This window comes from Poecilia reticulata, chromosome 20 (genome assembly GCF_904066995.2).
Source record: "Poecilia reticulata chromosome 20, P_reticulata-male-v2, whole genome shotgun sequence".
NCBI classification, from domain to species: domain Eukaryota; kingdom Metazoa; phylum Chordata; class Actinopteri; order Cyprinodontiformes; family Poeciliidae; genus Poecilia; species Poecilia reticulata.
This window is the reverse complement of record NC_088849.1, coordinates 3,206,490-3,223,093: the sequence shown is the minus strand read 5'-3', so window position 1 is coordinate 3,223,093 and position 16,604 is coordinate 3,206,490. Positions and strand designations below refer to the sequence as shown.

The following is a 16,604-nucleotide window of genomic DNA, read 5'->3' as shown; positions in this document are numbered from 1 at the left end:
CTGATTTATAGGCTACATAGTATTAAACAACCAGCACCTTGGCAGGGCCGTCAAACTTTCCATTTGCTGTGAAATCCGAGAAGAGGGCGCTCTGGGGGGCAAAGGCCAGGCGGTATTTGGTGAGGTAGCCCCACATGTGCTCATTGCCCTGTGTCACCACTCCTGACACCCAAGTGGGCTCCAGGAAATCCACCTGAAAATATGGCTGGGGGTCCTCAGGTAGGGGGCTCCAGCCAGGTTCCATAACTGGACTGCAGGAAAGAGATAATAATACGCAATTTTGATAACTTGAATCCTTGTTTTCAAATGATCATTTAAATAGGTGTCCATCGATAAATCTGCCCCAATTTCCTTCATTTTGTGAGAAATCGGGGCAAAATGAATTTGTGTGTATTGGTCGGTGTAACCCGACCAATACACACAAATCTGATCATTTCCACTTATCTACGTACGCAGAGGTCTGAAAATCAGTCACTGCCCCCTTCTGCTCTGCAGTGATAGAAAGCTGACACAAGGTCATATCTGCATGTAACTATAGTCACCCCACTGTTGCCAATTGACCAAATTGGAATCGGTAAGACAGACTTTCTAAAGGTCAGTGACTGGTCAGAAAACTACAATCAGTGCACCCCCCATATTAAATGTCAACAACACCAGGAAACTACAAGCAAAGGAGAATGCCATCACCCACATGTTGGGGACGATGTTTAGTCTCCCGGCGTCAGCGGGGTTGTTCTCATGCTGAGAGGATGAGGACAGCTGGCCGTAGTGAATCCTCCCATCCTCCAGTCCAAGAGGAGAGGAGCAAAGGCCTGTGAGATGTGACATTTATTAGTGGGAACACTGAAAAATTCAAGGTATTTAAAAAAAATCTTCAGAAAGAGCAGAAACTTACCGTGGTATCCTGGACCGCCGTCCTTTCCATAAATACATCCAGATTAGAAGACGTTAGTGTGAGCAACAAGGAACGAATAATAAACTAAAACAGCAGCAACATCTGGAATCTTCTGTCTTTTAAAGTTTGAAGCAGTGGCCGCATGATTGTCACAATGGTGTAAGTTTAATAACGAGGAGAAAATGTCACTTTTTTAAAGCTTTTACAATTTCAAGACAGAACTGTTAACTGTGGGTTTTGATATTTGGTTTGCATTATACAGAGAATATAATACAATTAGTTTAGAACAGATGTTCAAACATTTTCCTTACAGTCGGTGATGCAGTAGAGAGAGTAACAGCAACCATTGATGGGGTCTTCAGAGGAGATGGGGTGGGTGTGTGTGGCCTGCAAATGGGAAAATAAAATTGGAATAAGGAATAACAGCGATTTTAGTGAACAAATATAAGCATCCGATTAAGACAGTACGCTCCTTACCTGTCTGACTGTGTAGTGATGTCATGTAGATGGCATCCATTTTCATCCTCTCCCTTAGGACAGTCAGGGAAACCATCACAGCGCCTGTCTGCCTCAATGCAACCCCTTGGTGGTGGGCAAGAGAAGTGACCAATGGGACAGCTGCGTGGACTGGTGGTTGTGGAGGAAGGTTGGGTGCCTGCAAAAGATGTTTTATACACACAACAGGAAGCTGTCCAATACATGCAACGCTCATTTGTTTAACTTACAAAAGAACTTTTGCAAAACTGAGATGGAAAAATAATGACATAATGTGAATTAAAACCAAAACGAACAATAAAAATATTAATTCACTGTCTTCCACTTAGTGGAATGCCAGGGGGAGAAGAGCAAAAAAATAAAAAGACAAGCAAAAACACCAATTCTACTCCAAGCTGCCAGAAGACAACTGATCTCCTCACCTTGTTTCTAAATGTGTTTTCACACCGGATACTCCGGTTCTCGGTTCAATTAGGGAAAAAAATCCCCACATTTGTTACATTTTCATTGTCACACTGCACTGTGGTGCGGCTACGCTAAAAACCATTGAAGCAACAATGGAGTAGCATGAGATTTCAGCAGTTGTAAGAGTTCTCTTTTGTCTCTAGCAAAAGGCGATTTCTCAAGCAACGCATGTAAAGAATACACCTCCAGCTTTCCCCATTACGAATGGAACACTCCATCATTTTCTGGTTGAGAGTGCATTATGGGAAATTATCTACACAGACTAATCAGAGCAGATAACTCACCACAGTACTTCTCATCTGACCCGTCCCCACAGTCATTGACTCCGTCACAGACAACTCCCAGAGAGCCGGCCGGCACACAGCGACCGTTATCACACCGGAATTCTCTCTCTCTGCAGCCTTCACCCAGAGTGACTGGTGAAGGAGGGGTTGGGAAAGTTAACCTGGGGTAACCTTGAGAGGAGAAAAAGAGGAATGTTCTAGAAAGATGTGTCCATTTTCTTCAAGGTCAGCAAAACCTGATTATCATCAATCTGCTGACCATCACTACAGCCCATGATCTCCAGCCGAAGGTAGATGCCGTTCTGAAAGTCATGAGGCAACAGTCGAACAAACCGAGCCGACACTATCCTTTCCAGTCTACTCTCCATCACGCCTCGATCATCATGGTTACCGAGGAAAACCTGCAGTAAGAGCAGAGAAACATTGATTTGACGACGTGGAAACTCCAATGAAGCTGTTTGAACTCCAATGAAGGCACCAGGGTCGCCTGAGATCAGATCTGTCAGATCTCTGACAGATCTGTTTGATCTGTCAGAGATCAAACAGAGCTGTTTGACCTCTGACCTTGGCTCTGGGTGGCGCATCAGAAGGAAGCTCCTTGTAAGTGTACCAACGTTTTCCATCATGGCTGAACTCGAGATAGAAGCTGGACACAAATGTGTCGAACACCCCACCTCCCTGGGTCAGCACGCCTAGAATCAGATCAGTCATCACATATTTTAATAAACGAACGAGGGATAATCACACAACAAAGCTCTTTGTTCACAGAATAAAACACAGGACACGAAATCAGCAGTTTCAATTTCAGTTGTTTGAAAGCACCTGTGGGAATCTTTACCAGTGATGTTGTAAGGTTTGAGTAGGTCGATCTGTATGTAGGGGCTTTGCGTGTTGACACTTTGTCCTTCGCGTCTCTTTTGTGGCAGGTCTTTATACTCCTCTGGCTCTGGACTCCAGCCCTGTATGTGAACAGCAAACAGAAAAGAACCGGTGTCGGTTTTATGACTTGATCTGACGGTGAATAAAAAGTCCACCATTTATGTTTTGTTACTCCAGGAGAGCTTGTTAGGACTTTTTTAAGTAAAAGGCAGATTGGATTGATGATCCTGATCAAGTTAAGTGTCAGAAAGCTATGAATGTGTGAGGTACCTGGAGATCTCTACTGGGGTCCCACCTATGAAGACGTGCTGCGTCAGGTGGGTGGCCCTCCTGGTGCGACGAGGCAGTAAAACTAGACACTGGGAGGGTCTGGACACCCAGAGGAACCCAACACTCATCTTAACAGGAAGAATGAATTATTTAAATATACTGAATGGTAATGGACTGTGACATTTGCTGTATATAAACGAAGACATCAACCTCCAGGTGGAAAAGGATATGTAGGTACTACAGGAGTAACATCCCTGGGTTTGGATGTCATAATGCCAGGAGTTTCTGTTGCCATCGTTGTCCCATTTTCACCTACAGATCATTAAAAACAAATTATGTTCCAGGGTGTACAATCAAACCGTGAATGATGTAACATTTGTTCTTCTCTCACACTGTTCATTATCTTGACAAAGATGTTACATTTAAAAGTGGATTGTCTGTAAAGAATACATGCAGCCTGTGATGATTTATATAGTCCATGTGTGTTGGGCTGAAAGCTGTATGTCTGAAAGTGAGTTTATGCTTTGCTTTCTTTGTACCACCAGGTTTCTTGGGTTGTTGCCGACATCTTATGTGTGAGTTTTATGTCAGTGAAACCATAAGAAATATTAAAAATGAGAAAGATATGTCCTATACTTATTTAACCACTGTAAATAAACCGGATCTAAATTAATAAAAAGAGACAGAACTATGTACAACTGACCAATAAAAATATCTATATTTTCCATTTAATATACATAAATATTATATGGATCTGTCAGAGACGAGACGAGACGAGACGAGACGGGACGGACGGACGGACGGACGGACGGACGGACGGACGGACGGACGGACGGACGGACAGACAGACAGACAGACAGACAGACAGACAGACAGACAGACAGACAGACAGACAGACAGACAGACTACCTTGGCAGTAGCAGCACCTGTTCCCCTCTCCAGTGATGAGCTTTAGACCCTAAAAAAACAAAAACGATATACAGCTTTATGAGGTGCTGTGAAAAAGTATTTGCCCCCATTCAGAGTACTTAGATTTTTTCCCTTTTTTTATGTCTAAATGTGATAATCAAACAATTCCTAATATTAAAGATAGACGTCAATGGCTCAGTCCTAGCAGGATGTGTTGCGAATGTGTGACAGAACCAAGTAGGAAAAAATTCTCAGACAGCTTCTTTTGTTGATTCTACAGGTCAGGAGTCAGTCAAGTAAGTCAAATCTCAGCTGTTCCATGATTTTACATGTGGTTTATTTAATGGCTTTTGTCCATAAATAAGTGAAATCACCAATTTTGGCATTTGCTTCTGGTCTTTGGCCGATGTTAAAATATGTCTCATGGTTTAAAATATTTAAGACAAACAACAAACCAAAACCAGAGGAACTCTGTAAGGGGAAAATACTTTTTCACAGCACTGCAGATGAGGAGCTTCAGTAGAAAGAAACATCCTGTAATTACAGTGTCAGTGACTCAGGTTCACATAAAGGTTTATAAAGAAAAATGAATAATATTTACTTAAGTGAATGTGTTTGCATATAGAAGAAATATACAAACTATTGCTTAGCTAATGCTGATCAATTTACAATTTTGTTTACAACTAAGATTCTCAGCTCAGTCTCACAGTGAACACAGTAGCTCTGACAAATCTCCTCTCACCATTGGGCACCCGGTGACTGAGTATGGACAGTAGGGGGCGCACTGCACCGTGAGGTTGGGAAGACAATGGCATAACTGGCAGGGCTCCACTTTCCATCTTTCTCCAACTACATGGGATCGACTGTGATGGCGACACTGATCACAGGGTTCTGTCTGACACCTGCACACAGACACGGTACAAATAGTGTCGTCATGGCTACGGATTAATGCCCAGCTGAACAGTAAGAAGCAGCCAGCAGAAGTGTCGGTCATTGAAGGTGATCTCCAAGAACAGTTTATTTTACCACTCGACTTTATTTCCTCTAAAGTGATGGCTCTGATATCGATGAATTATTCATACAAACATCATGGAAAGGTTCTAAAATAACAGGAAGTGAAATGGATGATTCCTACCGGCGAGCCTTTCTGTAAATCCCTCTGCACACCCTCCCATCCCCGTGCTTGGTGGGATTATCGGGGCTCCGGAATGACCACTGGACACTCTGGACCCCACAGGGGCCCAAACACTCTCCCCACTCAGACCATGACGACCAGCTGCAGTGCACTGAGGGGGTCAGAGACAGATGTGTGGGATCAGAACAGAATGGATCATGTGTTTACACACTGTGTGTGTAGTATGTGCGTGTGTGTGTGTATCCCACCTGAGCAGTCTGGGTTGGGCCGACACCCCTGAGGCCTTCCCCTCTCACACACACAGAGGTCACAGTCCACTTTCATCTGCTGACCCGGCCAGTAGCGAACACCGGCCACTTCACACACACACTCTCCAGGTGACACACACTGCTGTGTGTGACTCATCACTTGGCCTTCAGGGCACCAGCAGCCTAAAGGCAAAGAGGGAAATGTGACGATTCACAGCAACAGTTTCCAAGTTAGCTGAAGGCGTAATTACATGAAATCACAATTTTAAACTCTTTCTGCGCTGTAACGTGTCGACCGACCAGAGAAGCAGGGCGTTGCAGGGTCACAGGTCGACTCACTGCTGATGTGAGCGCAGGAGGAGGGACACGGAGCACAGTGGCGCCTCACCAGGCCAGGAGGACAGCTGGTGTCAACACAGCCATCATCAGGACATGGTTCTGGAGAACAGGAAGTAGAATTAATGTTATGATCCCATGATCGTAGGACCACAAAAACAACCGTCAAGTGGTTTTTGTTGCAATACTAGTCCTAGACACTTTCTTCAAAACTCTGAATGTTTTTATGCTACACAGAAATACATGGAAAATATGTCTTGGGTGTCAAAAGCTCCCTTAGGTTGAGTAGACGATGTGAGCCAAACAGATCAAGAATTGTACATACTACATAAATAATACAACACATTCTAAAAACATACTAAACATATAACTCATTTTAAAAGTTACTCTAAATGTTTGTTTTATTTTTCTTTTTGGGGGGTTGGCATCTTTTATCTGTTCTCCCAATGAGGGCTTTGCTCTCATTTTCCCGGGAAAAATAAAGATTTAATGTGATAAATGCAGATGTCACTTTGTGGAAATGATTTGCTTTTGTAATTCTGCACACGTTAAATAAGTCAGCTGAAAATGATACGTGACTTTGATTCAGACTAAGTTCAAAACAGTTCACAGCTCAACCAGACATTTTGAAGACAGGCTGGTAAGGTCTACATTTCTTAAAATTACCTTGTCATTTGATGTCATGAATAAATAAGCATGACTTTCATCAGGATAATAGAGGAAATCTACATCATATATATGAATATAAGTCCTAAAAGTGACATCTATAAGCAAATATAACCGGTCCTCATTCAGAACCCAGTGGAACACTATAACACATGATTCTGTTTAAATAAACCTGTGAGCTGTATGTTGATAACTCAGTCCTTACTGATCTCCAGGGAGATGTTAGAGGGTCCGGGGAGCTGGGAACAGCGGCGACCTCCATAGCGAGGAGAACTGCAGTCTCTGAGCCTCACCTGCACCTCACCGCAACCACGGGAACAGCTGGACCAGCTGCTCCATGGCAACCACTGACCATCCACTGAGGACAAGCAAAACAACAACCATATAACATCTCAATCTCAATCTAATTAATAAGAACAAATATCAAAAGTATACTTGTTCTCCATCTGCTTACCGGGGCAAGTGGTGTTGAAGCACTGCTGCTTCTGGGTGTGTTGGCCCAGGCAGCGGTGAAGTGGGTCACCTGGGGGGCAGGATCTCCGCCGGTTCATGGTACCTGATCCACAGGAGGCGCTGCAGGAGCTCCAAGGGCCCCAAGAGCCCCAAATCCTACATTCATGCTCATCTGTGGGCCCTCCAGACGGGGTTAGTGAAGAGTCAGGACAGTCTGCTACACCATTACACACCTGATGAAGAACATCATCAAGACACTCTCAATAATTACGTGACACAATCCAAAAAGTTTCATTTTGAAACGTCTAAAAATGTTTTATTTTTAACAGATGTTTAAGTCTTATATATATATATATATATATATATATATATATATAAAACAGAATTTAAATAAACATGATTCTGTTTATTTAAACAGAATCATGTTTATTTAAATATATATATATATATATATATATATATATATATATATATATATATATATATATATATATATATATATATATATACTCTTTCCTGATTTTGCTCATCAAATCACCAACTTTATTAAAGAAGTTTGTGTGCCAGTGCTGATCAACATGGTGGTTAGATACACACCCTGTTGAATGGTAAACAGCTTCCATCCATACAGCTGAACTCAGAGCAGGGCGCAGAGACGTTTCGACCGCCAGGGGGAGCTGCTGAAACGGTTTGATCTGGAAACAGGAACATGTTTTAGCAAACAGATATTTCAACAGAGCATTGACAACTGTCACATTACTTCCTCTTCAGTGTTTCCTGTGTCAAATATTGTGTAAGAAATTAATTTTCCAACTCCTGCTGAAACTTGAACTTTCCCCTTAGTATATTTTCCTGTGACTTTACAGGTCATCACACCAAAGGGCATAATTATGAAGTGGAACACCAAAGAATAGATGATTTACAAAATGGTTTCCCAATAAAAATCTTTTTCTCCAGTTTTACTCATATACCCCTAAATAAAATGCAGGGCAGACAATTTCCTTCAGAAGAACTAAACTAAACTAAACTAAACTAAAAAAAAGAAATTAAAAACTATTATATAACTTGCACTGCTTCAAAAAAATCAAACATAGCCTGATATTATCTGCTTCCTGAATACTTTGGCAATGAATCAACAATGTCAAATTTTATTTTCGTATTACTAAGGCTCTTAACTAACTTGTTTCTCCGAATCTGGTAGTTCCTACAATGCAAAATAACATATTGTCTCATCTTCGCCACTTTTTTCACTTTATCTCCCTCTTCTCCTCATGTAATGTGAACTCACCACACACCAACTCATCGTCGCCGCGTGGGCAGTCTGGGACGCCATTGCAGACTTGGGTCACGTTCACACAGGTGCGGTTGTCACATGGGAAGCTTCCCGGACAGGATGGTATCTGAGCGGAGCCTGGGAGATGGACAGTTCGTTTCCAATGCAACAAAACGTTAAAACATTTCCTCTGTGGATCCGACACGCTCACACGAGCATTTTCTACAAACTCACCACAGGTGTTGACGGTCTCATCGGATGCGTCTCTGCAGTGGGGGGTTCCGTCACAGAGCTGCTGGTAATCCACGCACTGGTCCCCACTGAGGCAGAGCGTCTGGCCCGGTCCACAGGGAGCAGGACACTGCTGCTCATCACTGCCGTCCACGCAGTCCGTTTCCCCGTCACAACGCCACGCCTGAGGCACACACTGACCCCCGCTGGCACACCTCAACTCATAGGACCTACAAACTGCACAAACGGAGCTTTCATTGAGAAAACTTGACATTTATCTTGGAAGATGTTAAGTTAACATCACTTTAGAGATGCACAGAAGTCTGATCCTTTGTAGATATATATATCACTTTCTGTTAGATTAGGATTCAGAAAACCTTTGAAAAGAGCCAAGACTCAAAAGCTTCAAAAAGTATTTCAGGGCATGTCTCAGACCGTCACTCCTGCCTGCATCCTGTAGTATTTTGGTTTTGGAACTCTCTACTCTGAAAATTTATAGAAGAAGGTGTGAAAAAAAAACAGAGGTTGTTTTTCTGTGTTGGTATGATCGACATCCAGGCCAATTTCATTAGAGAGACCATCTGCTGGTCTGTGGAAGACCTTCACAGTCAAACAACAACTGTGTGTTGAGACTCTAAACATATGCGGGGGAAAAAAATTATAATTGTACCAATTATTGGCTGTTACAAACAAGAACCCACTGTTTATTATCCATTTTCTACAAACTGGATGATGAAACATGAGGAAAACTTTAAAAACTTAAAGATGAATACCACCTTTAAGAGTAATAATATCTAATTGATTTATTTAGTCATTATTTCGACCAGTTATTTATTTAAGATCATTTCGTACCTGAAGATGGTGTGACAGGTGACGGAGTGATTCCAGCGTAGCAGCTGGTTCTGTTCTCATCCTCTCGGCCCGGACAGTCCGCTGTTCCATCACACAGCTTCGTTTTGGCAACGCATGAACCATCGCTGCAGGCAAACTGATGGGGAGCACAGGTCACTGCAAGGCCAAGAAAACACACAACATGCTAGGTCACTTAAATTTAAGACACCAGAATATGCCGTTTAAAAGAACATGAGGTAAGAATAGAGAAATGAAGCTTTTTCAACACTTTTAAAGGGGTATGCACATTAGCAGTGTCAGACTTTGAAATACTTTCGACCAAACAAGCCAAATCAGCTGTGTCTGGTTGGTGGCTGATGCACCAAGACAAAGTTTGGGATTCCTTTTCTGTTCTATTCAGACTTGTTGATGCTTCCAAAAAAGTTAGTTTAAGAATTAGAGAAGTTAAAAACTGAAGTATATGAACCATTGACTGCATTGTTTTGCATCTATTCCAGGTCGTTTTTTACCCAAATCTTGTGCAAGCTAATTCCCTAGCCCCCAGCGTTGAGCATTGTCTTGTCTGTAGAGACAATAGAATGTTACTGTTCACCTTTCTTTGGGCAGACAGCTTCATCTGTTCCTGAAGGGCAGTCTCTGCGTCCATCACAGAGTGTGTGTACAGGGACACACTGATCGTTGGGACACTGAAACTCTCCTGGTGAGCACACACACCTGCAAATCACAGAGTCTGGTTGAGATCCTTAAAAGACCAGAATATACTGTTTAAAATGACACGGCCATAATATGAGGTCACAGAAACAATAAGGAAAAAGCTAGCTGCGTAGCGTCAAGATGGTTTTCAGTAAATCTTAAAAAAACACTGCTTTGTTTGAAATATTAGCATTATTGACACTGATTCAACACTAGCAGACAAATTATACAAAGGAACCAATTTTAGTCTCTTAGATGCTCAAAAATGTGTTTAAAATCTCAAAAAGTAGAATAATCAAAGGAAAACACACCCCCTTTCATCACTGAGGTCTCCACAGTCATCATGGCCGTCACAGCGGTGGATGTAGAGGATGCAGCGTCCTCCTGGACACAGGAACTCCCCTTCTTCACACACCACACCACAGTCTGAATGGGTGATAGATCACAACACAAAGCAATAGAAGAGCAGCTCATAAAAACACATCAGCAACATGAGTGAACATGGATAAAACATACCATGAAGTTAATTTATTAACCAGCTGGGAATCACATTCTCTGTGTCAGTTTACCTTGCTCATCAGACCCATCAGCGAAGCCACAGTCCAGCCGTCCATCACACACACGGCTGGCTGGAAGACACTTTCCGTTGGCACACTGAAACTCTCCGAGAGGACACAGAGGCGCCGGGGTGGGGGGTCCGCAGAACTCCTCATCCGATTGGTCAGCACAGTCTGGGTGGCCATCACAACGCAGAGCCAGGTTCAAACATGGTCCACTGCAAGGTCGGGGTTATCTTACTTAATTCACTTCAAGAGTTTTAGTCCTGCAGAAAGACTGACTGTAAAACCGACTCAAGTCATGACAGAAAATGTTTTTTTTATATCAAAGCTGAAACGATTAATCGGATTAATTGTGACGAGTCAATTATTGAAATACTTGTTGATCAATTTGATAATCAATTTGTTGCTAACAGGAGCAGACAGATTTTTAAAAAAAGGCATTTGCTGAAGGAACAGCTCAGTCAGAGCAGTAATTAAGTATAAAAATATAAAAGGATTTTACAATTATGGTAAAAAAAAAATCTATCTATAAATACGTTGCACCTTGGCCTGTCACAATAATCAATAAATTAAATATAGATTTATTGGTAAATTAAAACAAAGTCAATAATTTCTATTGGCATGATTTATCATTTATCTCTTTCTATCAAAGGCTGGATGATAAAAGTCTTCACTTTGGTTCTTTAGTCTCAACTAATTGAAGGACAATTTTGTTTACAAAGAGTTCACAATTCATTTTATTTGTTGTGTTGTTTATTTTGGATATTTAAAAAGTTTTCCAGTTACATTACTAATCTTTCAGAATGTGCTTCTGCATTATTGTTTTGCCAATTATCATCATATTACTTAAAATAGTCTCAAAACAACAATATTATTCTTTATCGCGATAACGTCTGGAACAATTCATCGTCCAACAAAATTTGTTATCGTGACAGACCTGGTTGCACCCAGAACTCTTAATACGGCAGGTTTAACTTGACCCGGTTCAAATTCTGTACAAAAAATAATAATAAAAATCTCCTATTCAGTGACTTTTGCTGTCCAGTTATTAATCGGCTGGGCTGCGTTTTCACATGTTGATGTCAGAAGGATTGTTTTAGCTGCAGGTCAGGAATCACCTCGGGCTGCTGGAACATCTGAACTGCTGTGGGGAGCAGGTGGTTGGACAGACCTCATCCGAACCGTCTCCGCAGTCGTCCTCGTTGTCACACACCCACTGAGAGGAGATGCAGCGTCCGCTGGCACAGGAAAACTCTGACTCCAGGCAAGGAGGCGGGGGAGGAGGGCAAGACACGCCCTCACAGCGCCACACGCCCTCTTCACAGGAACTGGACAAAACAACAACAGCTGTCAGATTTCCAGCCCATCTGTTTCTCTAACATTAAAACAGATCGATTGTTTATTTTCACATGGTTTTAGACGGACGGACCAGTTCTGGCAGTGATTGGTGATGGCACTTCCAGGTGGAAACATGGAGCCTTCCCATTCACAAGGACACTGGGTGGGTTTTATACAGCCATCACCTGCGGAGCGATATGAAGCACGTTGTTCTGAAATGTAAGCTTTGCGAACCTTATCTGAAAAAACTGTAAAGATTTTCATTGTACATATTTTACATATTTTTATAGGGTACTCTTTGAAAAGTTACAGTAAACATTAACAGCAATATTTTGTCTTTTTTAGCTTGACATAAGAGAAAAAAAGGTCAGATTTTCTCATTCATTTCTAAAGTAACAGTTCAAACTAAGTATTTAGCTCCAAATTACGCAAACTAATTATTTAATTTGCTATTTATTTAGGTTGCTGACACAAAATATTTAGTTAAGAAGCCATATATGTAATTTCACATAAGTCAAACTGTTAGAATAAAAGCTGGGTTTTTGTGAATATCCAGATAAACTACTGCTATGTAGTTTGTAGGTCCCTAATGGACCTATTGTAAATAATTACACCTTAAGTAGCACATCTTTTTGTTACCGTGTCTGACTGTGCCAGCAGGGCAGAAGCAGCCCTCCACACAGAACAGCACTCCACACTGAGAGTGTGGACTCTGCTGGACACCGGGGCAGGACGGAGTGCAGGCTGGACCGCACGGATCATAGAGCTGCCCTTCATCACACTGAAGAGCTGCAGGGAGTGGAAGCAGAAGTTTCTTAACGACAGGCTCACCAGAGGACAGGAAAAGTTAACCAAACAGTGGTTTGTGAAGTACAAAAAATGAGACCATCAGAAATCATTTTTAAACTCTTTTCCTTTAACATGACATTTATCCTGTACACAATTACTCTCGGTTAACCCAAAAATGTTAATAAGCCTCAAACATGAACATGTAAGAAAGTAAAAGTGAGGATGTGACTTTGTTACTTTCTTAGGAGAATATCTACATGTGCATAATTATTGGGCAAACACTGGGTTACAAAAAGATATTTTATGGAAGTTGTCTGTTTTTCCAACTTAATTTGGACTATTTTGCACCACTGATTCCATAAATGACATGCATTTCTCTCAATCAGGTCAGGTTTTTATTCTAATTTGATTTACAGAAATCCGATCTCCTGACTAAATTGATTCATTTTTGTGACTCCATCAGTTCATTTCCATTGATATTTCTCATCCAAGGAAGGTTTCAGGACAAAAAAAAATAGTTTTCTACCAGAGTGAATTAATTAAATGTTACAAACGTGGATTTCTGTAAAGTGAATAATAAACACTGATAAGGGTAAGCACATGTGAATTGAACATTAGTTCAGAAAGTTGACCTGATTGAACAAAAGCAAAGTGATTTTTGGATTCAGTTAATCAAAATGATCCTGAGACAGTTGGAAAAAACCCAGACAATTGTTAGGATGTTGTGCAGAATTATTATGCAACTAAATGAAAAAAATATACTCTTCCTACTCACCTTCCTGTTTTCATCTGAATATGTGAGAAGCTCAAAGCTCTTTAAAAATTATTTCTGACATTTAAAAACAAAATCAGTGATCAATGAAGACATTTCTTCTTAATAACAGCGATCAACCAGTTTCTTTCACTACGCCATTAAACGGCAAGTAGAACTGAAAAACATTTACAATGTTCAGGTCAGACTGAAATCCCCCAAAACGTTATTAAACAATATGCTACGCTCTAAATTAAAACCATACCTGAGCATGTTTGGAACAACTGAAACATCAGCAGAAAAAAATCTAGAGAGTGGAGCTGGAGGGTTGGATTTATGTTCAACTTAGGGTGAAAACAGTTAGAAAATGATTTATCGTAATCTCATGTTCTCCATATTGCCATTAAAAAAGAAATACTATTAAAATATGATTTGTGTGTAATTTTGAGGCGTGTTATTTGACATCGGTGTGTTTGGTGTGTGAATGAGACGTACGGCACAGATCCTGAGACCTCCAGCGGATGTAGACTCCTCTCCGGTTGCACTCCTCTGCATATGAAGCAACAGCTGTGCAGAGACATTCACAGTCCCCACCGGAGTCACAGCTGAACGCGCCAGCAGAACAAACAGAACACATGCTCAGCCTTGGAGGAATTACAAACTATGTACCGTAAAACAAAAGAAAACAAAACAAAAAAAACTTCCCAAATAATAAAAACAATATGGAAAGGAAACCCAGTATTTTTGCTTGCAAGGCAACAGCACAATACAGATCTCAAAGCCATAGCGCTGTGATTTGTTGTGTCACTCACCCACAAGCATCAAAGACACACCAGTCATAATACTGCTGGAAGGAAACCTCAGCATGGCAGCGTGAAAACAGCTCCTGAGTCAGCACTGCACACCTCTTCCTGGCCCAGGTCACTCTGTGGGGATTCAGCTGGAAAGGCAACAACCGTCATCAGAGGTGCTTTGTGCTGCTGGGGGAATGAACACATGGACGGATGTCCATGGTGAACTTACAGCGCAGGGATCTCTGACATCCTGGTTTTCCACGTCGGGGCAGGAAGGGCTGACCTTCCACGAATTTCCAAACAACTCCGGCGTGGACTCCACGATGCCTTGCCGTGTTGTGAAGTCGTTCTCCGTGTCTCCATCGAAGTTCCCGCACAGGCCTTCCACCTGACCCCGCAGGTGGGGCGCCAGGCGCACGTACACACGCATCCCTGGTGGGAAAAACAAAAACAACAACAACAAAGAATTAACTTCACTAGCAAAAATCATGAAAAACTATTACAAAAGTAAACCCTGATCAGGAAGTCGGCCTACCTCCATCCCAGAGCAAGGTGATTCCTAGTCGGGAAAACAGAGCGACAAATATGCCGGCTCTCTCCAGAGCCAGACCGCTGCCACTGTAGGTCTTTGGTAAGGAAACAGGCATTCCATTCACCGTTACTGCTTTACCTGAACGCCACAGACGAGACACATTAAGTCACCAAATTACCTTCCTGCTTCCTAGGAAACATATTCTGATGAAAAAGATTCATATTCTGTACATTTGGCTCTAAAATAATCTTAAATGTGACAGAAAAAGCTGTCCAACTGAAGGTTACAAACTGGTTTCTTTAAGAAATCCTTGAATTAAAGTTTAAAAATTGGAATCAAACAAACAAAGGCGTTCTTATTGGTCATTTCACCAATGTATGAACACAGACAGAACCAATCCTGTAAAGGTTGCAGTGATGCCTTTTGAGAATGGTAATATGGGTTATTACTAGGGGTGCACCGATTTATTGGCCAGCCAATTTCCTTAATTTTGGGAGATCAGTGATTGGTCAATACTTACACATGAAGCCAATCTTATCCCTGGATCTTTTCTACCTCAGAAAAGGTCTAGAAATCAACCTCTGTCCTTTTCTGCTCTCCCCTGGGAAATGTTTGACTGACCAGCCGACCATGACCCCATGTTTACAGTTAACAATAGTCACTCTACTGATGCCAACTCAGCAACTTTCTTGTTATTTTTAGTGACATTCCAGGCAAAAAAAAATCGGCATTGGCCAAAATCGGAATCGGCAGGCCCATCATTTTACAGATCGGTAATCGGTAAAAAACTGCAATCAGTGCAGCCCTAGTCGTTACCCAGGGTGGCATAAAAAATAGGAGAAAAATGGAAGTTATGTGTAAGTTGTGGCCCAAACTAGTTTTCCATTAGTTTTCCAAAAGTAAGTCATTTTCTTACTTTAATTGTTTGCCAGTTGCACATGAATCACATGGTTGTCTTTATGTCAATCTTTCATCAAGTTTTTCCCCAAACAGCGTGTGTGTGCATGCGTGTGCGTGTGTGTGTGTGCGTGCTACCTCTCAGCAGGTGTATGACCGTATTTCCGAGGCTGAGGGTGACCGACTTGGTGCAGGTGACGCCGGTGCTGCCACAGGGCACGTTCTCCGCCGTCACGCTGAACAAGCCGCTGTTCTCCCGAGCCAACACGTACTGGCAGTCACCCAGGTACGAGTAGCAGCGGCCGTCAAACGTCACATAGTGTGGATCTCCGGTGGCAACGCACACACCGGCACAGACGGTCTGGGAGCAGCGCCAGCGCCGCTTCTTACACACACTGCAGGAAAGAAAAACATACAAAAAAAAAAAAACTTTGTTTGGTGGAGTAACAGGGTGGGGATACCAACCCGCAGCTGTCGATGTTACCATGTGTTGCAGTCTTTAATGATGGTGTCATTGGTGTAATAAAGTTGGCCGTTATGGTGACATGGACACTCCTCTGGTGGAACACAGCGATCCTCCTGAAACGTGTGAAGATGCACAGTTAGAACCACAGATCAGGTTGATCTGAACCAAAATAAGAACAGATATCAAATCAGAACTAAAGAACCAAAAGCAAAACAAAAACAACCCAATGCCCTGACAGAAAATGTATACCAGAACAAAACCAGCTTTAAAGACTTTCGCCTGCTTTACTGTGTTATTCTGAACTATTTAACTGGGTTCTACTTGCTGAGTTGTTGCTGAGTCCATTCTCAAAAACAAGTGCATGTGAACATGTGTTGATATGCGTTCAAAAAA

General features: G+C 42.0%; 1 protein-coding gene across 2 annotated transcripts in view; it reads right to left on the bottom strand.

Annotated features, from left to right (window-relative positions):
• The window catches only part of sspo (SCO-spondin), a 78,010-nt gene that overhangs the window by 49,045 nt on the left and 12,361 nt on the right, over nucleotides 1-16,604 (bottom strand). For both annotated transcript variants that reach the window (XM_081601439.1, XM_081601440.1), the window contains 34 exons: nucleotides 16,230-16,324; nucleotides 15,884-16,140; nucleotides 14,852-14,986; nucleotides 14,546-14,748; nucleotides 14,335-14,462; nucleotides 14,018-14,127; nucleotides 12,622-12,771; nucleotides 12,074-12,167; nucleotides 11,763-11,972; nucleotides 10,654-10,859; nucleotides 10,396-10,510; nucleotides 9,984-10,105; nucleotides 9,392-9,547; nucleotides 8,543-8,776; nucleotides 8,324-8,446; nucleotides 7,633-7,730; nucleotides 7,037-7,268; nucleotides 6,788-6,940; nucleotides 5,881-6,018; nucleotides 5,581-5,763; nucleotides 5,333-5,483; nucleotides 4,940-5,099; nucleotides 4,198-4,246; nucleotides 3,499-3,600; nucleotides 3,289-3,416; nucleotides 2,978-3,098; nucleotides 2,704-2,831; nucleotides 2,399-2,540; nucleotides 2,140-2,310; nucleotides 1,373-1,550; nucleotides 1,207-1,282; nucleotides 896-917; nucleotides 692-812; nucleotides 38-251 (listed from right to left, as the gene is read on the bottom strand). In XM_081601439.1, the coding sequence (XP_081457565.1) occupies nucleotides 38-251; nucleotides 692-812; nucleotides 896-917; nucleotides 1,207-1,282; nucleotides 1,373-1,550; nucleotides 2,140-2,310; nucleotides 2,399-2,540; nucleotides 2,704-2,831; nucleotides 2,978-3,098; nucleotides 3,289-3,416; nucleotides 3,499-3,600; nucleotides 4,198-4,246; nucleotides 4,940-5,099; nucleotides 5,333-5,483; nucleotides 5,581-5,763; nucleotides 5,881-6,018; nucleotides 6,788-6,940; nucleotides 7,037-7,268; nucleotides 7,633-7,730; nucleotides 8,324-8,446; nucleotides 8,543-8,776; nucleotides 9,392-9,547; nucleotides 9,984-10,105; nucleotides 10,396-10,510; nucleotides 10,654-10,859; nucleotides 11,763-11,972; nucleotides 12,074-12,167; nucleotides 12,622-12,771; nucleotides 14,018-14,127; nucleotides 14,335-14,462; nucleotides 14,546-14,748; nucleotides 14,852-14,986; nucleotides 15,884-16,140; nucleotides 16,230-16,324 (4,905 nt within the window). The remainder of the gene's footprint in view (nucleotides 1-37; nucleotides 252-691; nucleotides 813-895; nucleotides 918-1,206; nucleotides 1,283-1,372; nucleotides 1,551-2,139; nucleotides 2,311-2,398; nucleotides 2,541-2,703; nucleotides 2,832-2,977; nucleotides 3,099-3,288; nucleotides 3,417-3,498; nucleotides 3,601-4,197; nucleotides 4,247-4,939; nucleotides 5,100-5,332; nucleotides 5,484-5,580; nucleotides 5,764-5,880; nucleotides 6,019-6,787; nucleotides 6,941-7,036; nucleotides 7,269-7,632; nucleotides 7,731-8,323; nucleotides 8,447-8,542; nucleotides 8,777-9,391; nucleotides 9,548-9,983; nucleotides 10,106-10,395; nucleotides 10,511-10,653; nucleotides 10,860-11,762; nucleotides 11,973-12,073; nucleotides 12,168-12,621; nucleotides 12,772-14,017; nucleotides 14,128-14,334; nucleotides 14,463-14,545; nucleotides 14,749-14,851; nucleotides 14,987-15,883; nucleotides 16,141-16,229; nucleotides 16,325-16,604) is intronic.